A 21,408-nucleotide genomic window follows, 5' to 3' on the forward strand; every position below is an offset into this window, starting at 1 on the left:
TCTCTTCCTTTTTCTTTTTTCTCCAGTTTCCCTTTCTGAAGCTGAATGACACTGTGCTAATTTGTAGCCCGACTCCTCCTGAGACTATTGAGCTTAATTATATTTTTCTCATCGTTGTTGAATGGCTTGGCTATAATTATGCCTGGAAGTGCATTACTTAGGACTAACCTGCGAACAGCATCCCCTCTGGGGTGCCAGGGCATCGGTGGCTCCAAGGAGCTGTTATTTAAGGTGCTGAACAATGGGGTCCCATGAAGCTTGTGCTGGAGAGGAGCTGAGTGCTTGCCAAATGCCACCCGTCTCTGGGACTCATATCCCTAGCACCGGGGACGTCCCTTCCTCTTATAAGTAGTCCAGCCACTCATTATAAAACCTTGGATTATGGTAGCAGAAGGAAACCCTGGAGAGAATTAGGGTCTGTCTGCTTTGCATTAAAACTGCCATCATCGCTTATGGAGAGCTGGAGTTGGTCCTGAGCTTCCCCTGATGCTCTACGTGCATCTATCCCCCACGTCCAGCAGCTGTGCCAAAAGCCAAGTGCTAAGGATGAGCCTTCTGGCCACCTCTCTTGCTTGGACATTGTATTTTAGTTGACCATGACACACCAGTGCCTATGGACAATTTGCCTTAGGTATGAACGTTACCACTGATGAGATGGGAGCCGGTGTCTCCAGCGCATCCTTCATCCTTCCAGGGTAGCAGCAGAAAGAGAGACAGCTCTTGGCTCATTTGAGGGGAGAATGAAGCACCCCATAGCACAAAGAGGACACCCTGCACCTTTACCTTAAACAGGCTGAAAAAGGCCTCCCTCCCCGGCTGCCTCTGAAAACCTATAGTTGATGTCAACGGTAGTTTTTCAGACTTGATTCATAGCCCTTCTCGCCCATTGACTTTACACGAACAATTTCAGCAAATGGGAGATACAAGAGGAAGGAAAGTGTTATTTCATTTTAATTGCATCGAAGAAAATTTAGGAAAATCATCTACTGAACCTAAAACCCATTCCTTAAATGAGCTTACTTTTCTGTGTCACAGATAACATTGTGCTCTCTCCAGACTGAAACAACTTTAAGAATCCAATTTACTTGTCTTCAGTACACTATGTTTTTAGCCTACTTTCCTCAGGAAATGGGGCTTACTTATGTGATTGTGCTGTTTATATATCTATATGCCATCACTCCCACACTAATAACATTTGAACGTGTTGGCCAATTCCAACCAAATCTGACAGAGCGGTAGAGTTTTCAAAAATACTGAATTCTTACAAATTTAATGAAATACGTGGGTGGGCACATATTTTCCCCCACCAAGGGAAAGGCTGCAGAGTGAACTCAGCCATATTATTAGACAGAAGAGAATACACAGGCACACGCACACACACAGAAACACACCAGTGCTGTTACAAAATCCCCAGGTGCTGGTGAGCCAGAGCCCACGTTGGTATTAGATGGGTAATTGCAGCCCTGAGCCCCAAAGCCACCGAAATGAGCATCAGGATTCCTCCGCCAAAGCACCCACTGCCTATTTTGTGCATTTCTTCCCGTTTGGACGATGCAATTTGGTGCGGGCACTGCAGGGCAGTGTGTTTATTCATTTAGAAGCTTTAAAATAAATTGGACTAATTATACGAGAGCCTTTCTAGCTGGTTCTAGGTTTGTAAAACCTTGTTCGCTTCTGGTTTTGCCCATTGAGGAGACCTCACCTCCTCACCGTAAGCCATTAACACAGGCAGCAAATCCTCCTGGGGTTGGTAACCCAGCACTAATGCACAGAGCACATCACGTTGGAGTCCATCTGTCCCCGGCTCCCCCAGAGAGCGATGGGCAGATCAATAAAGGGCTTTTCAACACGCCAGCAGCCCTCGTGCACCGGAGGCGATGGCTGTGCCATGAAAAGAGCGAAGCCCTGGCTTCCCGGCGCTTGCTTGCTTCTACATGTGTCCCATCAAGAACAGACTAGTTAGGACCGAGGGCAAGCCGTGGTGGGAGCCGGGCTGCAGGATGGAGATGTCAGGTTGCTCACGGAGCACCTTCTGGTGGGACCAGGTTCAGCCCCTGACAGAGAATCCTCAAAGCCGTGTCCTCCCATTAATTTATTTCTTTGTATCTTCACTGATATTAAAGGGGTCCTCTGGGTGGTCCCCCAAACCCACAGCTCTGTTCCTCCTCCACACACAGGCATGGTCACAGGCTGCATCCTCCCTCCCAGCACTGCTGCTGTTCTCCGGCAGAGCTCAGAACCGTGTTACTGGTACAGGGGAGGAAGGTATTCATACCCTTGCATTGCTATCTAATTTGGTTTTTTCCCTTCTCTCTCATAATTAGAAGGTGGAACATTATATGTCAAGAGCTCATTAAAGTATTTCCAGCATGGAGGGGTCATATCTCTTCCAACTCCCACTCTTGTGGATTTCTAGGACCATTACCACCTGTGGACAGAGGATGCTTGGGTTCTCAGACCCAGCATCCCACGGCAGACCAGAGCTTCACATTTCCAGGATTCAAGCCTTTGTATCGAGGCATTCACATCCCCAGATCACAGGGAAAGATCTGGTCTTTGCGCTGCTCTGCAGTCTGTTTCCTACCTGGCAATCTAGAGGGATTTCTTTTTTCTTTTTTTTTTTTTTTTTCCCAAAGCTTTGACAACAATTTGGTACAACATCAACTCGAAAACATCATCAAACCCAAATATGCTCCCAAAGCAGGCCTGGGAGTCTCATTCACATTGCAGATAAGTCATCGGCAGACATGCTGATAAAGATTTCAAGTGTGACTCTGCATACAAATGATCCAGACCCAACAATTAATCCAGCACAGGCGACTGAGGAGGTACCTGGGTTTTTCCCCTAACCCCAGCCCTTTTTCCCCAACCTGGCTGCTACGTGTAGCACTTGCTCAGAAACCAAAAAGGAATGACCACGCTCTATTAAACCAACCCTAAAAAGTGATACGAAGAGCCCTGAATTTGGCAGAGGAACCTTTCCTCCTCGGCTCACCTCTTGTCTGGGAGCTCGCTGCAAGTCACGAAGCTCCAGGCACATTTTGGGAGCCATTTAGAAGGCGTTTGAGTTGGCCCTGCTTTGAGCTGGGAGTCGGACCCTATTTCAACCTAAATTAGACACGATCCCTTCTTCCCCCCTCCTCCTGCCGGTTTTCAGCCGATCAGGTCCCTGCTCTGAATCACTGAGCAGTTCCACGATGGCTACAGCCAGCCCGGGGAGCGGGGGGTTCTTGAGGATTGTAGGGATGATTTGGGCACCCAAATCTGCTGCTTTCTAGCAGAGCCTTGGGCAGGCCAAACCCTCCCGAAGCATCAGCTGCAGCCAGCGATTTGACTGCTCTTCCACTCAAAACCTCTTTTGGGAACAGAAATAGCTGGGAATCCTCCCAGCACAGGCCAACCCTGGGATGGTTCCTCTTGGCTATAAGTCAGACAGAGAATACGGGCAAACAGCATCTCAGGAGCTCTTCTACTAAGGGTATCATCCTTCTTATTAAAGAGGCTGGGGAGAAATGGGGTAAATAACCCAGTACCTCCTAAGTGACAGCTATCAGCCTGCGAGCCCCACACCATGACCCACAAGTGCAGTCCCACTATGGCACAACCACCCCCTGGCACAGGCTGCAGCAAAGGCACCGCTCTGGGTGACCCTGCATGGCCTCCATGTCTGGTTCAGGAAGGTTGTGCACCCACAGCCCACTTGGAGTTAGCAGAGGGAGAACTCCTCTTGGATCCACCCCATTTTGACTACCACCCATGAGGCCTGGGCAAGCCCAGTGGCTTGGCTTTCCAGGATGTAGCCTGCTCCCACTTTGGATCCAGACAGCACCACCGCAACGCTTGCCTGCCTTCAGCAGCTTCCCTAAAGTACCCCTCCGACCACCTCCTACAGGAAAAAAATCTCATCCCACTTCTCCCATCAAACCACAGCCATCGGGGCAGGACCCCGGCCAAGATGCCACACCGGGACAGGGACCACCTTACCTGGATGCTGCGATCTCCGCTTTCTGCTTGGCGATGGTGGCCGCCCGCTCGGCCGCCTCGACGGCCCGATCCACCTTCTCGCGGATCTTGCTGGCCCGCAGCGGGATGAGGTTCTTCCTCTTGCCGCTGACCAGGACGTTCTGCTTGTACTTGCCCTCCTCCTTGGTGCCGTCGGGGAAGGTCATGCAGCCGTAGCCGTGGCGCTTGTTGTTGGCCCATTCTCCCTCGTACTTCAGCCCGTCCGAGCGCTGGCTCACCCCGAAGCCCGACCGCTTGTCGTTCTTCCACTCCCCGACGTAGATCTCGGTGGTGGTGGCGTCGATGTCGTCTTCGATGACGGAGAGCTCGGCTTCGCCCTCGCCCAGGCTGATGGTGGAGTTGATGTCGCTGGCGGTGGAGCTGACCGTGCTCATCCCGGCTTCGCTCCGGAAAGAGCTCTGCTTGCTCCGCTGGCTGGCCAAGGAGCTCTTGGACTCGGACTTACGGAGCTTGAGCCCGCTCAGCAGCGACCGCCGGAAGATGCCCTTCTTCTTGCTCTTGAGGATCTCGGCATCGCTGTGGGCCATGAGGACGAAGCCACCCCGGGAGACGGCAGGGCTGCCGGCCACCGCCGGCGAAGAGTCGGGGTGCAGCGCCGTGCCATTGGTGTGCTCGCTGCGCAGGGAGTTGATGGACGTCCTCAGGGGTGACCTGATAACCGCAGCCATGCCGTAGGGAACGCTCTGCCGCACGCCGTAACCCTGGCGCATCCCTCCGACCCACTGGCCCTGGTATGTCCCTGGGAAGAGGAGACAAAAGCAAAGAGGGGTTTCATGGCATGGCATCCTGCGGAAACCTAACAGCATCGAACCCCTCCATGAGCCCTTCGTTAGCGGGCGCAGGAAAGTGTAACTCTGGATCCCAGTCCCATCTCCGTGACAAGGATTGTAAAGTCACATTGTAGGAGGAAAAAAAGCATCATGGTGGGATGGCGGGCATGCACTCCAGCAGAAGTACTAGAAACCAGCCAAGGCACCAGTGCACAGGGAGCGATGCTTCGAGGAACTGCCCCCTTAGAGCAACCCCTAATTTGAAAGGGAAGGGAGGGGGGATACGGGGTAGGGGAATCGTTATCCGGGAGCAGATTCCGATCCCGTCCATGCTGCCGGCAGTGATCAAAGCCGACGGTATATTACAATGCATTTATTTATATACATAGCGCCTTTCATCCGGCACGTAGAGGAAGGGAACGGCTCTATAGAAATAAAGGCCTCACGGGGAGAGATCCATTTGGTTATTCTCCTCGGAAACATGCCCCTGTTTGAACTCCTACATTTGCGTGGGCACTTACTGGAGTTGCTTAACTGGTCATTAGCGGGATGAAAAGCCCACGGGACTTCATCCCTGGGAATGGAGACACAAGAAACCCATCCAGCCTGGGAAGCCCATCCTGAGCTTCCCCTGTGCACTGAAATGCACGCTGGTAATCTGCCCGGGGTTTATAATCCCTTCCCCTCCTGGAGCTCGGCGATTGGCACGCTTTCTCATTTTATCCCGGCCGGTTGAACTGTGGGGCTTGTTTTTATTCTTAGGTCGGCTTAATCTTTTCTGGACTAGCTGGAGATGCAGTGATTCACCGCCCGCCTAAGCCCTCGCAGGCGGATGGATGAGCCCGAGCCTGGCACTGGTGCTGCTGGGATGCTGCGGCCGGTCCCAGCCCGGGGCTGCCCTGCTGCATCCCATCCCGGGCCGGCGATGCAAAGAGCGGGATGGGCACAGGCAGCACTGGGGCGTCCCGTCGCACCAGCCCCGCTCCTGCAGGCCAAGGGAGTCCTATAATAGACTTGCCGAAATAGTGAACCCTGGGGGAATCACACCAAAACGGCCCCATCTGATTACCACCGGCTCCGTCTGATAGAGGCTTTCCATCCCCAAAGATGCTCTCTGCCCTTAGCAATCAGCCTGCAATTCGTAGACACGAGCAAGCCGTCGGGTCCACCTGGAGCTGGCTCTTTTGGCTGCAAAAATATTTTTTGCTGAGACCTCTCTTCCTTGCTGCAGCACTTTCCCTCTCCACGCTTTCCAACAGCCCAGCGGAAAGGATTATTAAAACGGGCTGTGCTGGCCACCCCTGTCCCCAGCCCAGATAAACCCTGCTCTCGCTGCAAGGAGCGATCCCAACCCGACAGCCATGCATCCTTTTGCTCCCTTTCATTCCTCATCCCCATCCTACCCCCAGGACTCCCTTAGGGGTTTCCACGGCCCGGTCCCTGGGGTTCAGTGGTAGCTCTGGAGATGGGTATGTGCTGGAACACGCTGAGCATGGAAACTGCTTCCCGAGAGTGTGAAACCAGCACCTGGACACATTTTGAGGTGCATTTTGTGCCTCAAAATAGCCACCAGCAATTTGCACAAATCCCCCAAGGCTTGGGCATCCTTCCCCATGCTCCGAGGCAAGCAACCCCCCGAGGTGCTACATTATCTGGGTGACAGCCCCATGCACCCCAAAACAATGCCAGCCCCAAGCTGGAAGACCCCACGAAGACTCTCTCGAAGAAGGACATGGAGAGGCAGGGCCAGGAGGGCAGGATTTTCCGAAGGTTTATAGGATTAGCAGTGGGGAGGGAGGAAGAGCACTGGGATTATGGCAGGCACCGGCAGGGCAGGGCGAGGAGGTGGTGGTAGTGCCGGTGGGGAGAAGGATGGGGGACAACCAGCAAGACAGCTGCCAAACATCTCAGAGGAGACATCAGACATGTCCTGTGGTTGGGTGCAAGCAGTGAGCCGGGCTTGCTCTGCTGCAGCCCACTTTGGTGTCCCCCAAAACAGACAGCAACTGATGCCATGCACCCACGGCTCTCCCCTTGCCCAGTGGCACCCTGGAATGGTGCCTATGGCAGGGGAGAGACCCCCTGCAGACCTCGTACCATCTCACTCCCCTTTCTGGCTCCTTCCCAGAGGATCTCGGCAGGACAACCTACTGGGAGAGAAGGGCAGCAGCTGGGTGAGAGATATTTCCTCCACCGCTCCAAGCACCCCTGCAAAGGGAGCCTCCAAGACAGCTTGGGATGTCTTTGCCCCGTGCCCAGCCTCCTGTTTCCTCTAGAGATGGATTCAAGGGGTTCAGGGAAAGATGTCAGTGTGGGCAAGGGGACAGGGAGAAAAGGTCCTGCATGAGATCCATCAGTGCCTGCCCTGCCCAAGTCCTGGACTCTCTTTCCCTTGGCTGCACCCCTTGACTCAGTCCCTGGCCCCAGGCAGGTCCCTTGACCTCCCCATCTCCTACTAAATCTGCAGCTGAAAAAAACCCAACGGATTAAACCGAAGCACCGTAAAGCAAGCACGGCCCTTTGCTGGAAACCGGAGACAGCAGCGAAGAGCAGAACAAAGCGCTCCCTGAGCAGGCGTGACAGCGCGTCTCAGCTGGAGCAGGGGCGGCAAATTGGTCACAGCAGGTTACAGCTGCAGAGTTATCTCCAGCAAGGCAGAGGTGCCCGGGAAGCTGTCATCTTTGCACGGCCTTAAAACCTACTCCTAGAATCGCAAGGCTGCCAGGAGCAATCACCGCATCTCCTTGGCAAGGCTGATCTGTCTAAGCGGAGGATGCAAGGACTTGAGGAGCCATCCCACCTGGCTGGCCCATTCTGCTTCTCCCTTCCCAGCATCATGGAGCAACTCCCAGCAGAGAGCAAGACCCAAACCCCAGGTATTGCTTTCATGGGTGCCGTTGCTCTCCTGATTGCTTCCCTGCTGGAGGCAGGAGGGTGGATTCCTTCTGGGAATTGCCTAGGAGGGCAGTCACCTCCCTGATGGCCACCAAGACATCTGGCATCTTCAAGGCCACCAGCAGATCAAAGCGCTTCCTTCCAAGGAGCTGATTTCATCTGTCCTCCCTCACCCAAACATCACTGCTTCCTTCATCTGACTTCGTTATGTTTTAAACCCCGAAATATCCCAGGATTTGGCCATGAATACTGGAAGGTCTCAGAGCCATCTGATCTGCATTGCTAAGCACTGTCACCTCCTCCCCTTGCACTGCTCAGCTTAACCTCTGCCCCCTAACATTTGCAGATAGATGCACAAAGCTTAATCTCACAAGGAGCCGGGAGACTCTTTCTCCCTGCAGAGGAAACAGGATTTTATGATTTTCCACTCTACGTGCCACGATGGCTGGGCTATAGCTGTTCCTGAGTCAGGGAGCTGAAAAGGGAGTGTGCAATGGGAAGCCCGTGCAGGGGGGACCGTGGGATGGGGCTGGGTGTAACAGGACGAGCACGTCTGACACAAAAGGTCCCCAGGCTGATCTGCTGAGGTGCTGAACGGAAGTTCTCAAGGACTTCAGTGCAACTGTGGAGAGCTAAGAACCTCCCAGGGTCATGGCAGAAGAGCAGACACCCTCTTTAAACTGTGTGCAAGAGAGGAACATGCCCTCGCTGGGATGGGAAGCAGGGAACAAGTCAATGCTACTGCAATCCTGGCCACAAGCTGATTGCATTGCCCAAGCCAGGGCCCTACGGAAAAGAGGCAAAGCCACCGTGGTGGAGAACTGCTGGGGAGGAAAATGTGCCAACCTCTTCCCCCCAGCCATGCAGGTCACTCTTATGGATGCCTCCAAGATGCCACAAATATCCCCCCCCCCCCCTTCTGTGTGGCCCTTCTGCCCTGGGCAAAAAGGCCACAGAGCAGTGAAAAAAGTCTTGGACATGGAAAGAAAATCCTCCCGAGCCAGGTAATTTGTGACTTACTACTGTAATACAACCGAAGCGGCAGCCATTTCTGCGTTGTAGCTCTTTTCTTACTATCAATATTTGCAAAATGCTTCCTGAAGCATTAATTGCATGAGATTAATGGAGTGATTGCATCGGGGAAAATGCAGCATCCATTACGTGCTCAGGGCAGCATCGTGCAGGCAGCTGCGGGCAGCGGAGCTGTGCGGCCAGAGCTGGGGCTGGGTGGAAATCGTGGATGATAGGAGAGTGCTGGATGGCCAAGCCAAGAAATCTCAGCCACCACTACCGCCTTGCCGAAAAGAAGGCCTGATCCTGCCCTGGGAATAGGAATTTTGCCATTCATTGTAATGGGCAGCAAAACCAGAGCCTGAGGGAATAAGCAGGTTGTGCTCTCGCTCACCGCGGTTTTACCCCAGGGAAGATTTCTTGGTGTCACTGCTCCAGCAGGATTTGGCCAAGACAAAGGCGATGCCAAGAAGGGTGGGGATGTGGCCACGTGCGTGCACATGTTTGGAGCAGCGATAAGGAGAGGGCATAACCTGAGGCTGGGAGAAATAACTGAAGTCATCCTGAAAGATGGATTGGCGGAAATATTCCTCTTTCAGAAACAGCAGATGGAGTGTGAGAAAGGGAACGGGCTTGCAAGAAGGACTATGAAAGTCAGGATGGTATGGAAACATGGAAGGAAGAAAATGGGCAATGTGATTGTTGGCCACTTGTGTTTTTAAGGCTGGGTTTTGGGCTTTTTTGGCTGGCTCCCCTTGGAGCAAGGCTGGGTGGTTTCCAAATGGCTTTTAAAACTCCTGCAGGAATTTCCATTGCCTTGAGGACCGTGCGGAGCCCCATCCTTGGCTGGAGCCAGCCAGGCTGAAAGCAGAAAGCGGGAAGTCACTGGCCTCCAAAGCATTGTTCCTGATGCTCCAGCAGAAGATCATGTTTTGAGAAATGACAGGTACCAAAAAGTAATCTAATTTGTTGCAGTTATTCAGCGCTTTCTCAGCATTTGGCTCCAGAGGCTAAAATTCATTCTGGGAAGAGAGCAGAGAGTCTGCAGGGCTCCTCCTGTTGTCCCCGTAATGCCAAAATCCCCGAAATCAGGGTTTGCCCTGGTTTGCACCTTGCAGAAATGGGGAGGCGAGCAGGACCCCGGGCAAAGCCAGCAGTGAGATGGTTGGGTGCAACCTCTGTGCCTCCATGTTCCCTGCTGGAAACAGGGATAATGCAGAGGCACTCCAGCAATTCAGCTGGGGATTGGGAAGACTAATTAGCTCCTATTTGCAAAGTTCTCTGGGATGATCTGAAGCATTACAGACACCAGGAAGACCAACAGGTTTTCCTTGGCTTTGCCAAGGGTTTTTGACGATTTTCCTGGGAAGCAGGGAAGGAGGAGACCCAGCTCCAGCTCCAGCTCATCTCCTAGGGATACAGCTGCTGTGGTGGGGCTCGCATGGGTGCTTGTGGGCCCAGGACCATGGAGGGAGCTGCTTGCTCTTGCAGACGAGGTCTTCACCATGGCTGGGAAGAGGCAACCAACTCATGGCTTGCTCTTCCCACATGCAGCCCACCGGGCTGAAACCTTGGGCAAGCAGAAGAGCCACTTCATTGATGCTTCTTGTCTCCGTACCAGGTGCCTTTTGCACAGAACAGAATGACGCAGAGGGAAAGGAGACCTGAAGCATCTACAAAATGGCCTTTCTGGCCCAGATGGAGGTGGCCTACAGTGTTGCACTCAGCAGGTGAAGGTGAGAAATGCTGGATGATGGAAAGTGCCCAGCTTTGCCACATGCTGCCCTGAGCTGAGGGGCTGCCTGGCACCCGTGCTCCTCTCCTGCTTATGGAGAGATGGTGAAGAGCAACAATGATGCCTGAGGGAGTCTGGCTTTCGGACAAATAATCAGCACCTTAGGGCATGCCAGAGCAATAGGTGGGTTTTGAACGATACAGGGTGAAGCCCCAAGGGGGGATGATGGGCTGCTCACAGCCCAGCAACAGACATGGGGCTTCCCTTGGCCCAAGGTGGGATCAGTCACTTGGATATAAACCTGGTCCATCTTTACCACAGCATTGGAAGGAGACAGAAGTCAGGATTTTTTGGGTTGGAATGGCTGTTTTCTTTCCCCTCTTCCCCCATACCCAAGGATCTGGCATTTTGCAGGCTGCTGAGCCCTCTGGCTCCAGTCCAGGAACACCATTAAGTACAAGCTTTACGGGCTGAAGGCTGCTCGCAGGCTTTTCCCGCACTGAGACGGCCGGTTGGGTGTCCTGCAGGATGAAGCCCTTGGCAAACACACGGGGCAAAGCACACAGGGAGGTTTGCACAGACCTGCCCTGCCTTGCTCTGCTTCGGCTTCTTACGCAGAGAAATCCAAGCAGCTATTTAGGATGTTGTAAAGCATTTTGAGGCCCGTGGACACACACGTATTATTATGACAACATGACCTCGGAAAAAGTCAAATGCTTAGAAAAATAGTCCTTATCCGTCACTAACACTGAGATAAAAAAAAATACAAATAACCCACTGTGATGGGTCAATGCAAGGTATTTCCAGGTTAGCTAAAACAATCAGCAACACGGGGGCAGCTACCCAGGCTTTCACAGGACATGGGAGCAGCAGGCTTCAAAGGGCAGGTTTCTCTGTAGCCTCTGTCCCATTCTTGAAGCACAGCCAGATCCGCCTGTTACAGTGACTGTGTTCGGCAACGGCAGTGATCCAAACCTCCCAGCTCCCCTTCGCTACGCAGCGGAATTTGGGAACGAGGTCCGAGTTGTCCGAATTGCCCGTCCACTTTTCAAAACCTGAGCAGAAGTCATTAGACCTTGCAAATTGCTAGTTTATCTTGTGAGGGATCCTTCCTGGTATGCTCACCTCCCCTCTTATTTCTGAACTCTGCAGCATATTAATTAAGAGACGTCCAATGGCAGTAATTAGGCTGGTCTTTTGAATTACAACAGAAGGAGCAAGTTTTACAGATATCACTTTCCACCTATTCGATAGCAGAAAGGCCCAGGGAGGATTCATGAAAATATCACATTTAGCATCTCAGAAACACCTATCCCAAAGAGAAGATGTCCGAGAGAGAAGAGGGGACTGGAGGCTGCTAATTCAGCCTCAGCCCTGAGGGTGTGATGATGGGGACATCCTTGTTGGCCATCGCAGCTGATGTCCAGCAGTCAGGGGGCCTTGCTGGTAAAAATGTGTTCCCCCAGACATTCTGCCTGCATGCATAGGTCCTCCCAAACATGCTGCCTGCATGTATGGGTCCTCCTGAGCATGCACATAGGTGCAAGTTTGCTACCAAGACATCCGAAGAGCCACCCTTGGGAAGCAGGACAAGGCACTGGGCTGGGTGGCTTGCATTCCCTCCCTTGTCCCCAGCTGCCGGGCAGAGAGCAGCCATCGTCCCCCAAAAGCTCACCTAAATCCCTCACTGGCATGATATGGAGGGCTAGGACTTGCCACCTGCATTGCCAGCCGTGAAAGGTGGCAGTCAGTGATGGCGCACGTGTACAGTGCTACACGGATACAGCACCAGCGGCAAAATACCTCCCCCCCATCCCTGCCAAGGACCTCCATACCTCTGACTATCGCCAAGCCATGCTAAAAACACAGTCAGATGCTTCTGCTGTGGCTGCTAATTTGCCAAAAATATGCTCTGGTAACTGCTTACACAGGGGAAGAAACAAAGTATGGGTTTTTGAGTATGCAAATATAATCTGCAGGCACGAACACGTGATGGATGTTAGTCATATTGCTTAATGCGAGGCTGGATACATCCATCCACGATGGGCACAGTGAGGTCTAGGCATTCTAGGAGAGGAGGGGAAGAGGGGAAAGGAGAAGGGAGAAGAGAGAGGAGAAGAGGAGGACTAGAGCAGAGCTGTCATGGGCTGCTTTGCTACTGCCAGGGTGCTGGGTAGCACTAAGTCTGTTGCTGGAACTCGACAAATAATAAATCCTTACAAGTCTGCAGCTCCTATCAGCACGGTTAGCTGCACTTTTAAAAGCTAAACGGCAGGGACCCTCCATCTAAGGAAACAAAGCAGGGGAGTTGTTGGGTTTAGATGCTGTACGGTGGGAGATGGCTTTGCAGGCAGGTAGAGATGGGTGCAGGGCTGGCCGTGGCAGAGCCAGCGCCTCGCTGGGCACCTCTGCAGGAGCAAGAGCCGGGGGCTGGAGAGAGGGGATGGATTTACACAGCCTCACGCTACAGCCAGGGAATCTGCCTCCTCCCCTGCGGATGCAAATAACAACATAAAGTAACTCAGGCTGAAATACCACAGAACAGGGATTGCTCAACTGTTCTCCACAGGGAAAATCATCTGAAAGGCAGGTTCACGTGTGGCGAGGATGCTCATCTGGGGGATATGAGCCCCATCCAAAACATGGGGAGTCCCTTCTATTCTCATTGCCATGATGCCTGCCCCAGAGACCAGGAGATCAGCAGAAAAAAGCTACTTCCCTTGCTGGCAAACATTAATGTGCATCAAGGTATTGCAAAGACTGCTGATACGTGTCTCCTTCTCCTGCGGGCACCAAGTGGCTTTGCACAGCCTACAGCAAACCTACAGGAGGGCAGGGAATGGGGCAGAGCCCCAAAGCTGATACCCTACCTCTGAAGATAACCCCAGCTAAAGGAATTAAGCCATTTTCCTCAGCGACTGGCCAGTGATGAATACGTGCCCAAGTAAAAAAAAACACATACGGAAATTCAGCTCAGATAACACCCACAAGAGGAGCATCCTCCCAGACCCACAACTACGTTTAGTCTCGCCTGACAATGGCTTCTGAGGCATTTTGGCTATTTGCTTTGAGGGGGAAAAACTCAATTTGCTCTCCACCATGTGCAGGAAAATGCAAGGCCATCCTGAGCATCCTCTCCCTCTTCCCTCTCATTGTTTCTGTATCTCCCGCTTCCCAGAGCCTGTTTGCGTTTGTTAGTAATTGCCTTTTCCAGCCAGCATTTGGAGAAATGCTTCAAACCATTATAATAACAATCAAATCTCAGCATCACTAATTCTGATGGGGCTCATAATGCATCTCAGGCTGGTCACGATTTTTCTTAAAGAGCCAGGTCCCGGAGTCTGGGGAAATACAGCTTTTCAGAAGGAAAGAACCAAAGAAAGAAATTTCTAGTTTTCCTGGGAATGGGAAGTGCTAGGTCCACTGGAGCCAGGGAAAGTCAAGGGAGCATCATTCCCTGGTGAAACAGGGCCCATAGTTTTGCCCAGGGCAGCTGAATCCTTGCGGATTCAGCCACCAACAGGGTCCAAAACTTGGATGAAGCTTTAGCACGAGGGATGTGAAACACATTAACGTATCACTCAGCACCTTTATTATGGCTAATGTGCTCCTCTTACAAAGCAGAGTTAAATCGGGCTAATACTTAGTCTGTTAATCCTCCAGCGCTCTAATCCTCATCGCAAACTCTGTGATCTCACCCCATTTCTCAGCAGAGCTCACAGAAGTAAGGGCTGATTCTCCGGCGCTCCCAAACGGTGCTGTGTGCCGGTGCCGGGTTTTGAAGGGCCGCATCCCTTGTGAGGGGTGGGAGATGCTCAAACGCATGGGATGAGGCTGAGGTCCCCATGGATTGGGGATAGGAGGCTGCACCAGGAGCAGGGTGGGTACAGGACAGGGCAAAGCGAGACCAAGGTTTATTTATTTCCTGTGAAATACATGATCAGTACCTTGTTCAGTCCAGGGAAACACCTCGCAGACCCAAAGTGATGCTCTGAGCAGGAAATCGTATCATCCTAGTGATCATCTTGGTGTGAGTATCTGCAAACTTAGGGATCTTGCTCTGTCTGTTCACTCATTCATGAAAATTCATGATGCTCTGCTGTATGCTAAGAGCAAGTGGAACCTCTTCAGGGGATAATTTTGGGAGTGACTGTTCTAAGGGAATGTTCACGCATCAATTGCAATTTTTCAGGATTTTTAATTCAAAGGCCAGAATCTCTCTGTGAAAAGCCAATAGCAAACCCCAAAATATAAACACTTGGCACTCAAGCAATTTTTTTCTCCAAGCTCCCCTTTTTTTTTTGTTAACAGTCAAATACATTAACTGGAAGTTAAACAACTCATTGCAGGGGCAAACTAGCATCAAGAGTCTCCTGTAACTACTGCAAACTCCTGCAAAAAAAAAATCCTTTCCTGGTCAGTATTTCAATCAATGCCACAGCCAGAGCCAAAACAGGCAAAAAGTGCCAAATCTCACAGGACAGATGCTAAACCACAGTGTTACACCCTATAAGGCCATCATCATCCCCGTCCTGCCCGACTTCTGTATCTTCAAGTCGTGCCTACATTAATACAGATCATTCATCTCCATCAGTGTTACCTGACTCAAAGCATTCAAAATTAATCAGGTTCATTTAAAAATCAAGGCATTTTTAAGCAGAAGGCATTTTTAGCTCTCGTCTGCTGGATTCCGAGCCTGTAAGAATGACTTTTCTGCAATAGTCTGGGCGGAAACCTTCCTTCAAAAATGAAGCTGAAAATCTTGCAAAATCACATGATTCCACAAGCTGGAGCTTCAAGGAAAAAAAAATGTTCAGCTACAGGAGCAGATGTCACCCAACCACGAGGAGCTCCATGGGATATCAAATCACATGCAAATATCCTGAGACTTGCATTAAAAGCCGTGAGAAACCCCAGGGTAACCCACCCCAGCATCCCCAGTGAAAGGATATTAAAATTGTGCTTCAGAACCTATTCTGGGTCAGGGAGAGGTATGTAAGGGGGTCAGATTGCCCCAAGGTTGGGGTCCTACACCATCCCCTGGAGCATCAGCACCAGACAAAATACTCGAGAAGATGGAGCTGGGGTCTAAGCCTGCCTGGCAATTTCTATCTCCCGTACTTTTCCCCAGGGTTAAAATCCTTCTTCCTCTGTCCTGAGCTGTACCTGAAACTAAGCAGCATGTTCCAGTGAGATAAGTAATTACCATGAGTTCATATCATTTATTTTTAATGAAGCTGGCCAGAATCTTCGTTTTGTATTTTGATTCATTTCTCTGTGTTCGGTGGGTGCGATGATGTTTCAGTTATTGCTCTCCTACAACCACTGTTGCACTGCAAGCATCTTCTGTACCAAATCTAGATGGCAAGATGCTTCATAAACAAAGTTCATAGCTTTGTTTTTTTAATTAGCAGGTTCTTAGGAGGGTTATTAGGACCAGCTAGGGCTGTGTCTGGATTCTGCAGGAAGCGGGAGGATCGGGGATCAGGGCGCATTTGTATTTGCTTGTTCCCACCCACTATTTAAAGTGCATCAACAGTTCCTTCCCGGCAGCAAAATGAGACGAGACCTGATACTTTTAAGGTAATTCTGACATCTGCGCTATGAATAGATCGCATGGAAATTTGCCCTCGCTAGTTGGTTCCCTGCAGCTGTAGAGGAACCTGTGAAAAACCCCGGTACGGAGAGAGGCACGAGGCAGCCATTGGTGATGCCGCTGCCCTTAGAGGCACCGGCCGGTGGTGGCTCATCCAAACCCACTTTCTCAGTTCAGGCAAAGGGCCTGTAGCCCCTTCCCGGACAGGCAGGTCCCCCTGCAGCATCCCCAGCCCGTTCCCCCAAAGAGACCCTTTACGCTGGCAAGGGGCAGCAAAATATTTCATGGTTTTCATCTCCTCAACCACTTCAAAGCCTCCAGGTTGGTGGCTCCTGGTGCACCTGCTAAGATAGCGACTGGAGGTGTCACCGGTGCCACTGCAGAGGTGGGGAAAGTGGGGCACGGAGCCGCCGTGGCTCCTTCCTGGGCAGGACAGGCTGCGAGAGAGCCCACGCCGGCAGCTCCCACCGCACCGCTTCCATCTCCCCATCGCTTGCAGAGCACGAAAATTTCCCAGCCCGGGCCAAGAAAACCCACTTGCCTACTCACATGGTGCTAACAATGAAAACACTAATTATATTTCACTCACCTATCAAAGGGATGATTCATTTAGGTGAGTGGGCACGAAGGATTACACAAGACGAACTCCGAGATGCGACCGCCCGGCTGTTTTGGGGTAGCCCTCCCGAGAAAAAAGGCTGCCTGGAGCACGTGGGCACCAGGGATGGGGTGAGGGGGTGGCAGCAGGAGGGACCTGACATGGCCTCGACGCACCACGGACACCTCCAGTCCGGGGAACCGCTGTGAGCCTTTCCCTGAGGGCTGGCCGGGCAGCGGGGACCTGAGAGAGGGGCTGGTCCCCTCCCCGAGCCCCTGTCCGGTCTCAGAAACCAAATGCTCCGCTGGGGAGAGGTGGAGGGAGGAGGAAAACAGCATTGGCAGGGATGGAAAAGGTAAAATTAGATTTGGGGCTTCCTTCATCCACCCCATCTCACCCACCCCCACAACCACGGTTTCAGCAGCTAAACCCAAACCCAACACATAGCCCTAGGATTTCCATGGCAAGCCTGCAGTTACAACCCGAACTGTCCCCAGGGGAAAATCACTGACTATTTCCAAAGTGTCCAAGGAGTTACAGAAAGGCAGGAACCAGCTGAGATGTCTCCTGATCTCCAGACCTGCTGGGGAGAAGGTCTCCAATGGGAGGTCTCCAACCCTCTGCCCTGGAGAGGTTCCACCAGCTCCAGCAAGGGCAATGGCAACATCCCCAGCTGATCCAAGTGGCTGCAGCCCCTTTTTCCTGAATCAAGGGAGCAATTCCACTCCTGCTCCGGAGCTGGGCTGAATCAGGCCCAGCAAATGCGTGGTGCAACTCCAGCATCCAACTGAAGCAATCCTCAGCAGCCTGCTTTATGTAATATCGGAGTGCTTCTGGATGGGGGCAGGAGGTGGCAGGGATTTTTGGCAGAAGGATAAGGACATGCCAGCAGTACTGTGGTTTGGGAGGGGGTCCGAGTGAGTGCAGTCCTGCAGGAGAAAGACAGGATGGTGCCTGCATGTCCCACAGGTGCCAGACCATGGGTCGGGCATGCCGCGGTGCCAGGGCAATTTGGCAAAGCGTGGGCTCCGAGGGGAACAGCGAGGCTCTGTTTGCTTCCGTGGGCTCTGTGCAACGGGTTCGCGCTGACGGACACGCATCCGCAGGGCTCGGGGATGGCGGTTTGCATCCATCCGGAGAGTGCTGGGGGCCGACCACGTGCGTGTGGGTATGGGAGCGGAGGGGCGCAGCGGCGTCTCGGCGTGGGGAGGAGAGGCGTGTGTGCATGGCGATGAGTGTGTCGGCGTGGGAGGTGCGAGATCTGCAAGCTGCGCGTGGGGGAAGCGTGCGCGCGTGGCAGGCGTGAGCACCCAGCGTGGTGGTGGTGGTGGGGGGAACGACGGTACCCGGGGCGGTGAGCAGAGCCAGGACGGCGGCGGGGGGGGGGGTGGTGGTGGTGGTGGTGGTGGCAACGCGGCTCAGGCCACCGCATGCCATACCCCACCTCCAAGCCCAACGCATCAACACGTGTGCATCAGTCACGCCGAACATCGCTCCCCAAGATAGCGCTGGCAACGGCTGGTGGAGCGTCAAGATTTGCCCTCACCCACTATCGTGCAAGGAAACGGTAAAATTGGGAGTGAAAACCACAAATTCTGGGGCAACTCGCTTCCTGAGCCTCGCTGCGCATTTAGGGACCCAGCCCCTAGCCCTGGTTGATGTGCTAAAAAAAAAATATGCAAGGGCTGAATATTTATCTGTGGGTGGCAAGTGACAGATGCTGGGGCGAGGATTCTAGGATACTTCAGTTTGATGAAGGTAATAACTTGAATAGATTAATGAGAAACATCCTTCCCAACAGTTGCCTCCCCTGTGCCATAGCTACGCAGCCACCCTTCCGGCAGAGCTCCAGCACACACCAGCTTCTTGTACCCAAACCACACAAAGTTCATCAAGGTTTGGTGTCCAAAAGGCTGGAGATGCTCAGTTTTGGCGTTTCCCACCCAGAATCATATGGAGACAGGCAACTGGGAAAGGACCGTGGCCGCCAGGTACTTGCAACTGAGTTGGTCCAAGTGCAATTTCAGTTGGGTTGAGTCACTCTGTGGCGATTGCCCAACTGGAATGGGGGGAAAGCTGGTATGGAAGAGCCTACTTGGGGTGTGCGTGGCCCGTCCCTGCTCCCGGCAGCAGGATGGGCTTGGCCACAGGTACCATCGCTCCGCATTTCCCCGGCACGGCCGTCCTCTCCTCCCAGGACAGTTTGCAGAGTCCCTGGGTGGGAGCGTGGTGCTACAGACCCTGTCCTTGTCTCCTCCTCATCCTCTTGCCTCCTCCTAAAGTGACAAACACGCAATATAGCAACTCCCCACACACCGAGAAGGCCGGGCTGGCCTGACAAGATGGAAGCAGAAGCTCTTTGCTTCTGGTAGGTTCTCAGAAAGGGTGAAAACGATGGTGAGCCAACCCCAGTTTGGAGATGCTCCCCAGTTTTCCCACAGAGCCGCTGCGCTGCGGTTGACAGGGAAGCGCGCTGGGGGTGGGGGCACGTGCGTGGCCAGCCCTGCAACACCCAGCCCTCGGAGACCTGTAGTTTGTCGAGACTCGTGTCTGCCTTCCTGCAAACCTCCCCGGCAGGGGCTGGGTGCCAGGAGGGGAGCGGTTTGGGAGGATGCAGAAACATCCCCCCCTCATCCCTTCCTGACCGCTCTGAAGGTGGGAGACCACGATTATTCTCTGAGCAAGCTTTATTCTCAACCGAAGGACTGCTGGGATTTATCGATGCCTTGCAAAAACACACTCGGCAGATTCCAGCTCGGACCCCAGCATTATTCCAGGCAGCTGAAACAAAAGGTTGCAGCTATATTTTCCTTTAGGAGAAAGCCACCAGCACAAAATTATCATTAAAAAAAATATTAAAAAAAAAAAATAAAAAAATCAAGAGATGGTTCCACCTCTCCCTTCCAGAGCATTAAAAGAGCAGCTGCAGGTAATGTTTAATCTTCCCTCCCTCTATCACCACAAAGCAGCAAACTGGGTTCTCTAGAGGAAGGTCTTGCAGCACCTTTCAGGAAGGCTGCGATGGAGCTCAGCAACGCTGCAATTTCCTTTAACATAGCAATCCTGGAAAACCATAACGCCTTAAAAAAAAAAAAAAAAAAAAAAGAAAAAAGATAAAAAGAGCTTGCTTCAGATGGACACATTCAGCAGCAAAACAAGGCGGGGGGGGGGGCGCAGCGCTGCCCAATGCCCCCCGGCTGCCGGCAGGTAGGCCCGCCTCGTATTATGGAGGCAATTTAGATGGAAGTAGCCACAAAACATGAGGGAGGATGATACAGCCACTTACAGCACAGCACCAGCTGTTTCTCCTACTTCGGCCTTAAAGCCTGTTAGTCCGGCAATTTTTTTTTTTTGATGGCTCCAATTGGGTTTTCTTGTTTTTTTATTTAATCCTAGTTTCCTCTCCACATCTCGTTAAGCTGTGTTGACGGCAGAGAATAGCTTTGGTGATCCCTCTGAGCCCCTACGCTAAGCATTAAGCCATAAACTAGGAATGTAAGACTCTTGTCTGAATTAAAGTCTTTTGCCTGGTATTATTAAGCATGGGGCTGCATTTGGGGGGGGCCGCAGGGCGGGCAAAGACCCCAGCCCCTCGCTGGAAGCATTTGCAGCACAAGAGCTGTACCCATCTGCCCTGGATCCCCTCGCACGCTCCCTCCCCTCTGCCCCCGGTTGCTTCCATGCAAATCCTACAGGTTCCAGTGGTGCAGAACTGTAAATCCCATGTGCAACTTGGGTCATCTCCCAACGGCCTGGCCCACCCTGTCCTCTGACCCACCCCGGGCGAGAGCTGGGTGTCCCCCCACCAGCACAGCCGGCTCCCCTCCCCAAAAAGCCTGGTAGAGGAGAGGCAGGGGGCAGGGGGGGAGGACCCAGTGCCCAGAGACCCGCTGAACATATGGGGCTACCTGTGGCAAAGAGCTGGGCTGATGCCATGCTGGGATGGCTCCTTATCTCCTGCGGGTTATGAGCATCCCTCGCTCCAGGCTAGCAGGTTGCAAACTCCCAGACTCCAGCCCAAAACCAGGGTCCCCGTTCGGAGCTGTGTACCCCCACGCCACCACCCGCCCCGGCTGAGAAGGTATCGATGCAGCACCTACCTCCATCCGAGTAGGTCTCTGTCCCGTAGCCATCCTGTAATCCATTGCTCCAGGTGCCTTCGTACTTGGCCCCATTTCCAGTGCATTCTCGGACCCCGTACCGTCCCTTAAATCCATGGGTCCACTCTCCTTTGTATACCCACTTCCCCTTGCTCTCCATGCCAATGCCATGGCGCTTGCCCTGCGCCCAGGTGCCCTGGTAAGTGTTGCCGCTGGGCCAAGTGTAGACCCCCAACACCTCAAAGCCGTGACTCCAGGAGCCCGAATATTCACCTTGACCCTTCGGGCCGGTACAGATTCCGTGGCCATGAGCCTTTCCGTCCTCCCAGCCTCCACAGTACGACCCTCCATCGTCAAAATTAAACCTTCCCCCACTGGACATGCATGTAATTCGGTTTGCAAATCCCCCAAAAGGTGAAAAAAAAAAAAAAAAAAAAAGAAATGCAGAAAATAAAATGCGAACGATGACTTGGGGAAAATACAAAAAAATAACAAAAAAAAATCAAATCAAATCAAACTCTATCGAAATCATGCACCAGATCCAGGGAGCTGCTCAAGCCAGTTCCTTGTGATTATTCATTCTCTGGGAGTATGTTCAGGATCAGTTCTCTCTTCCCCTGCTGTGGAAACAGTATCATTAAAAAAAAAAAAAAAAAAAAATAGCAGCAAGAACAGCAGCA

The 21,408-nt window shown here is 52.5% G+C and overlaps 1 protein-coding gene across 1 annotated transcript in view; it reads right to left on the reverse strand.

Annotated features, from left to right (window-relative positions):
* JPH3 (junctophilin 3) overlaps positions 1–21,110 on the reverse strand; it is a 56,321-nt gene extending 35,211 nt beyond the window's left edge. Inside the window, exons 1-2 of the mRNA XM_074158012.1 lie at positions 20,729–21,110; positions 3,985–4,762 (exon numbers count right to left, since the gene is read on the reverse strand). Coding sequence (XP_074014113.1) covers positions 3,985–4,762; positions 20,729–21,110 — 1,160 coding nt within the window. The remainder of the gene's footprint in view (positions 1–3,984; positions 4,763–20,728) is intronic.
* Positions 21,111–21,408: the final 298 nt, after the last annotated feature.

This window comes from Numenius arquata, chromosome 13 (genome assembly GCF_964106895.1).
Source record: "Numenius arquata chromosome 13, bNumArq3.hap1.1, whole genome shotgun sequence".
Classification (NCBI taxonomy): domain Eukaryota; kingdom Metazoa; phylum Chordata; class Aves; order Charadriiformes; family Scolopacidae; genus Numenius; species Numenius arquata.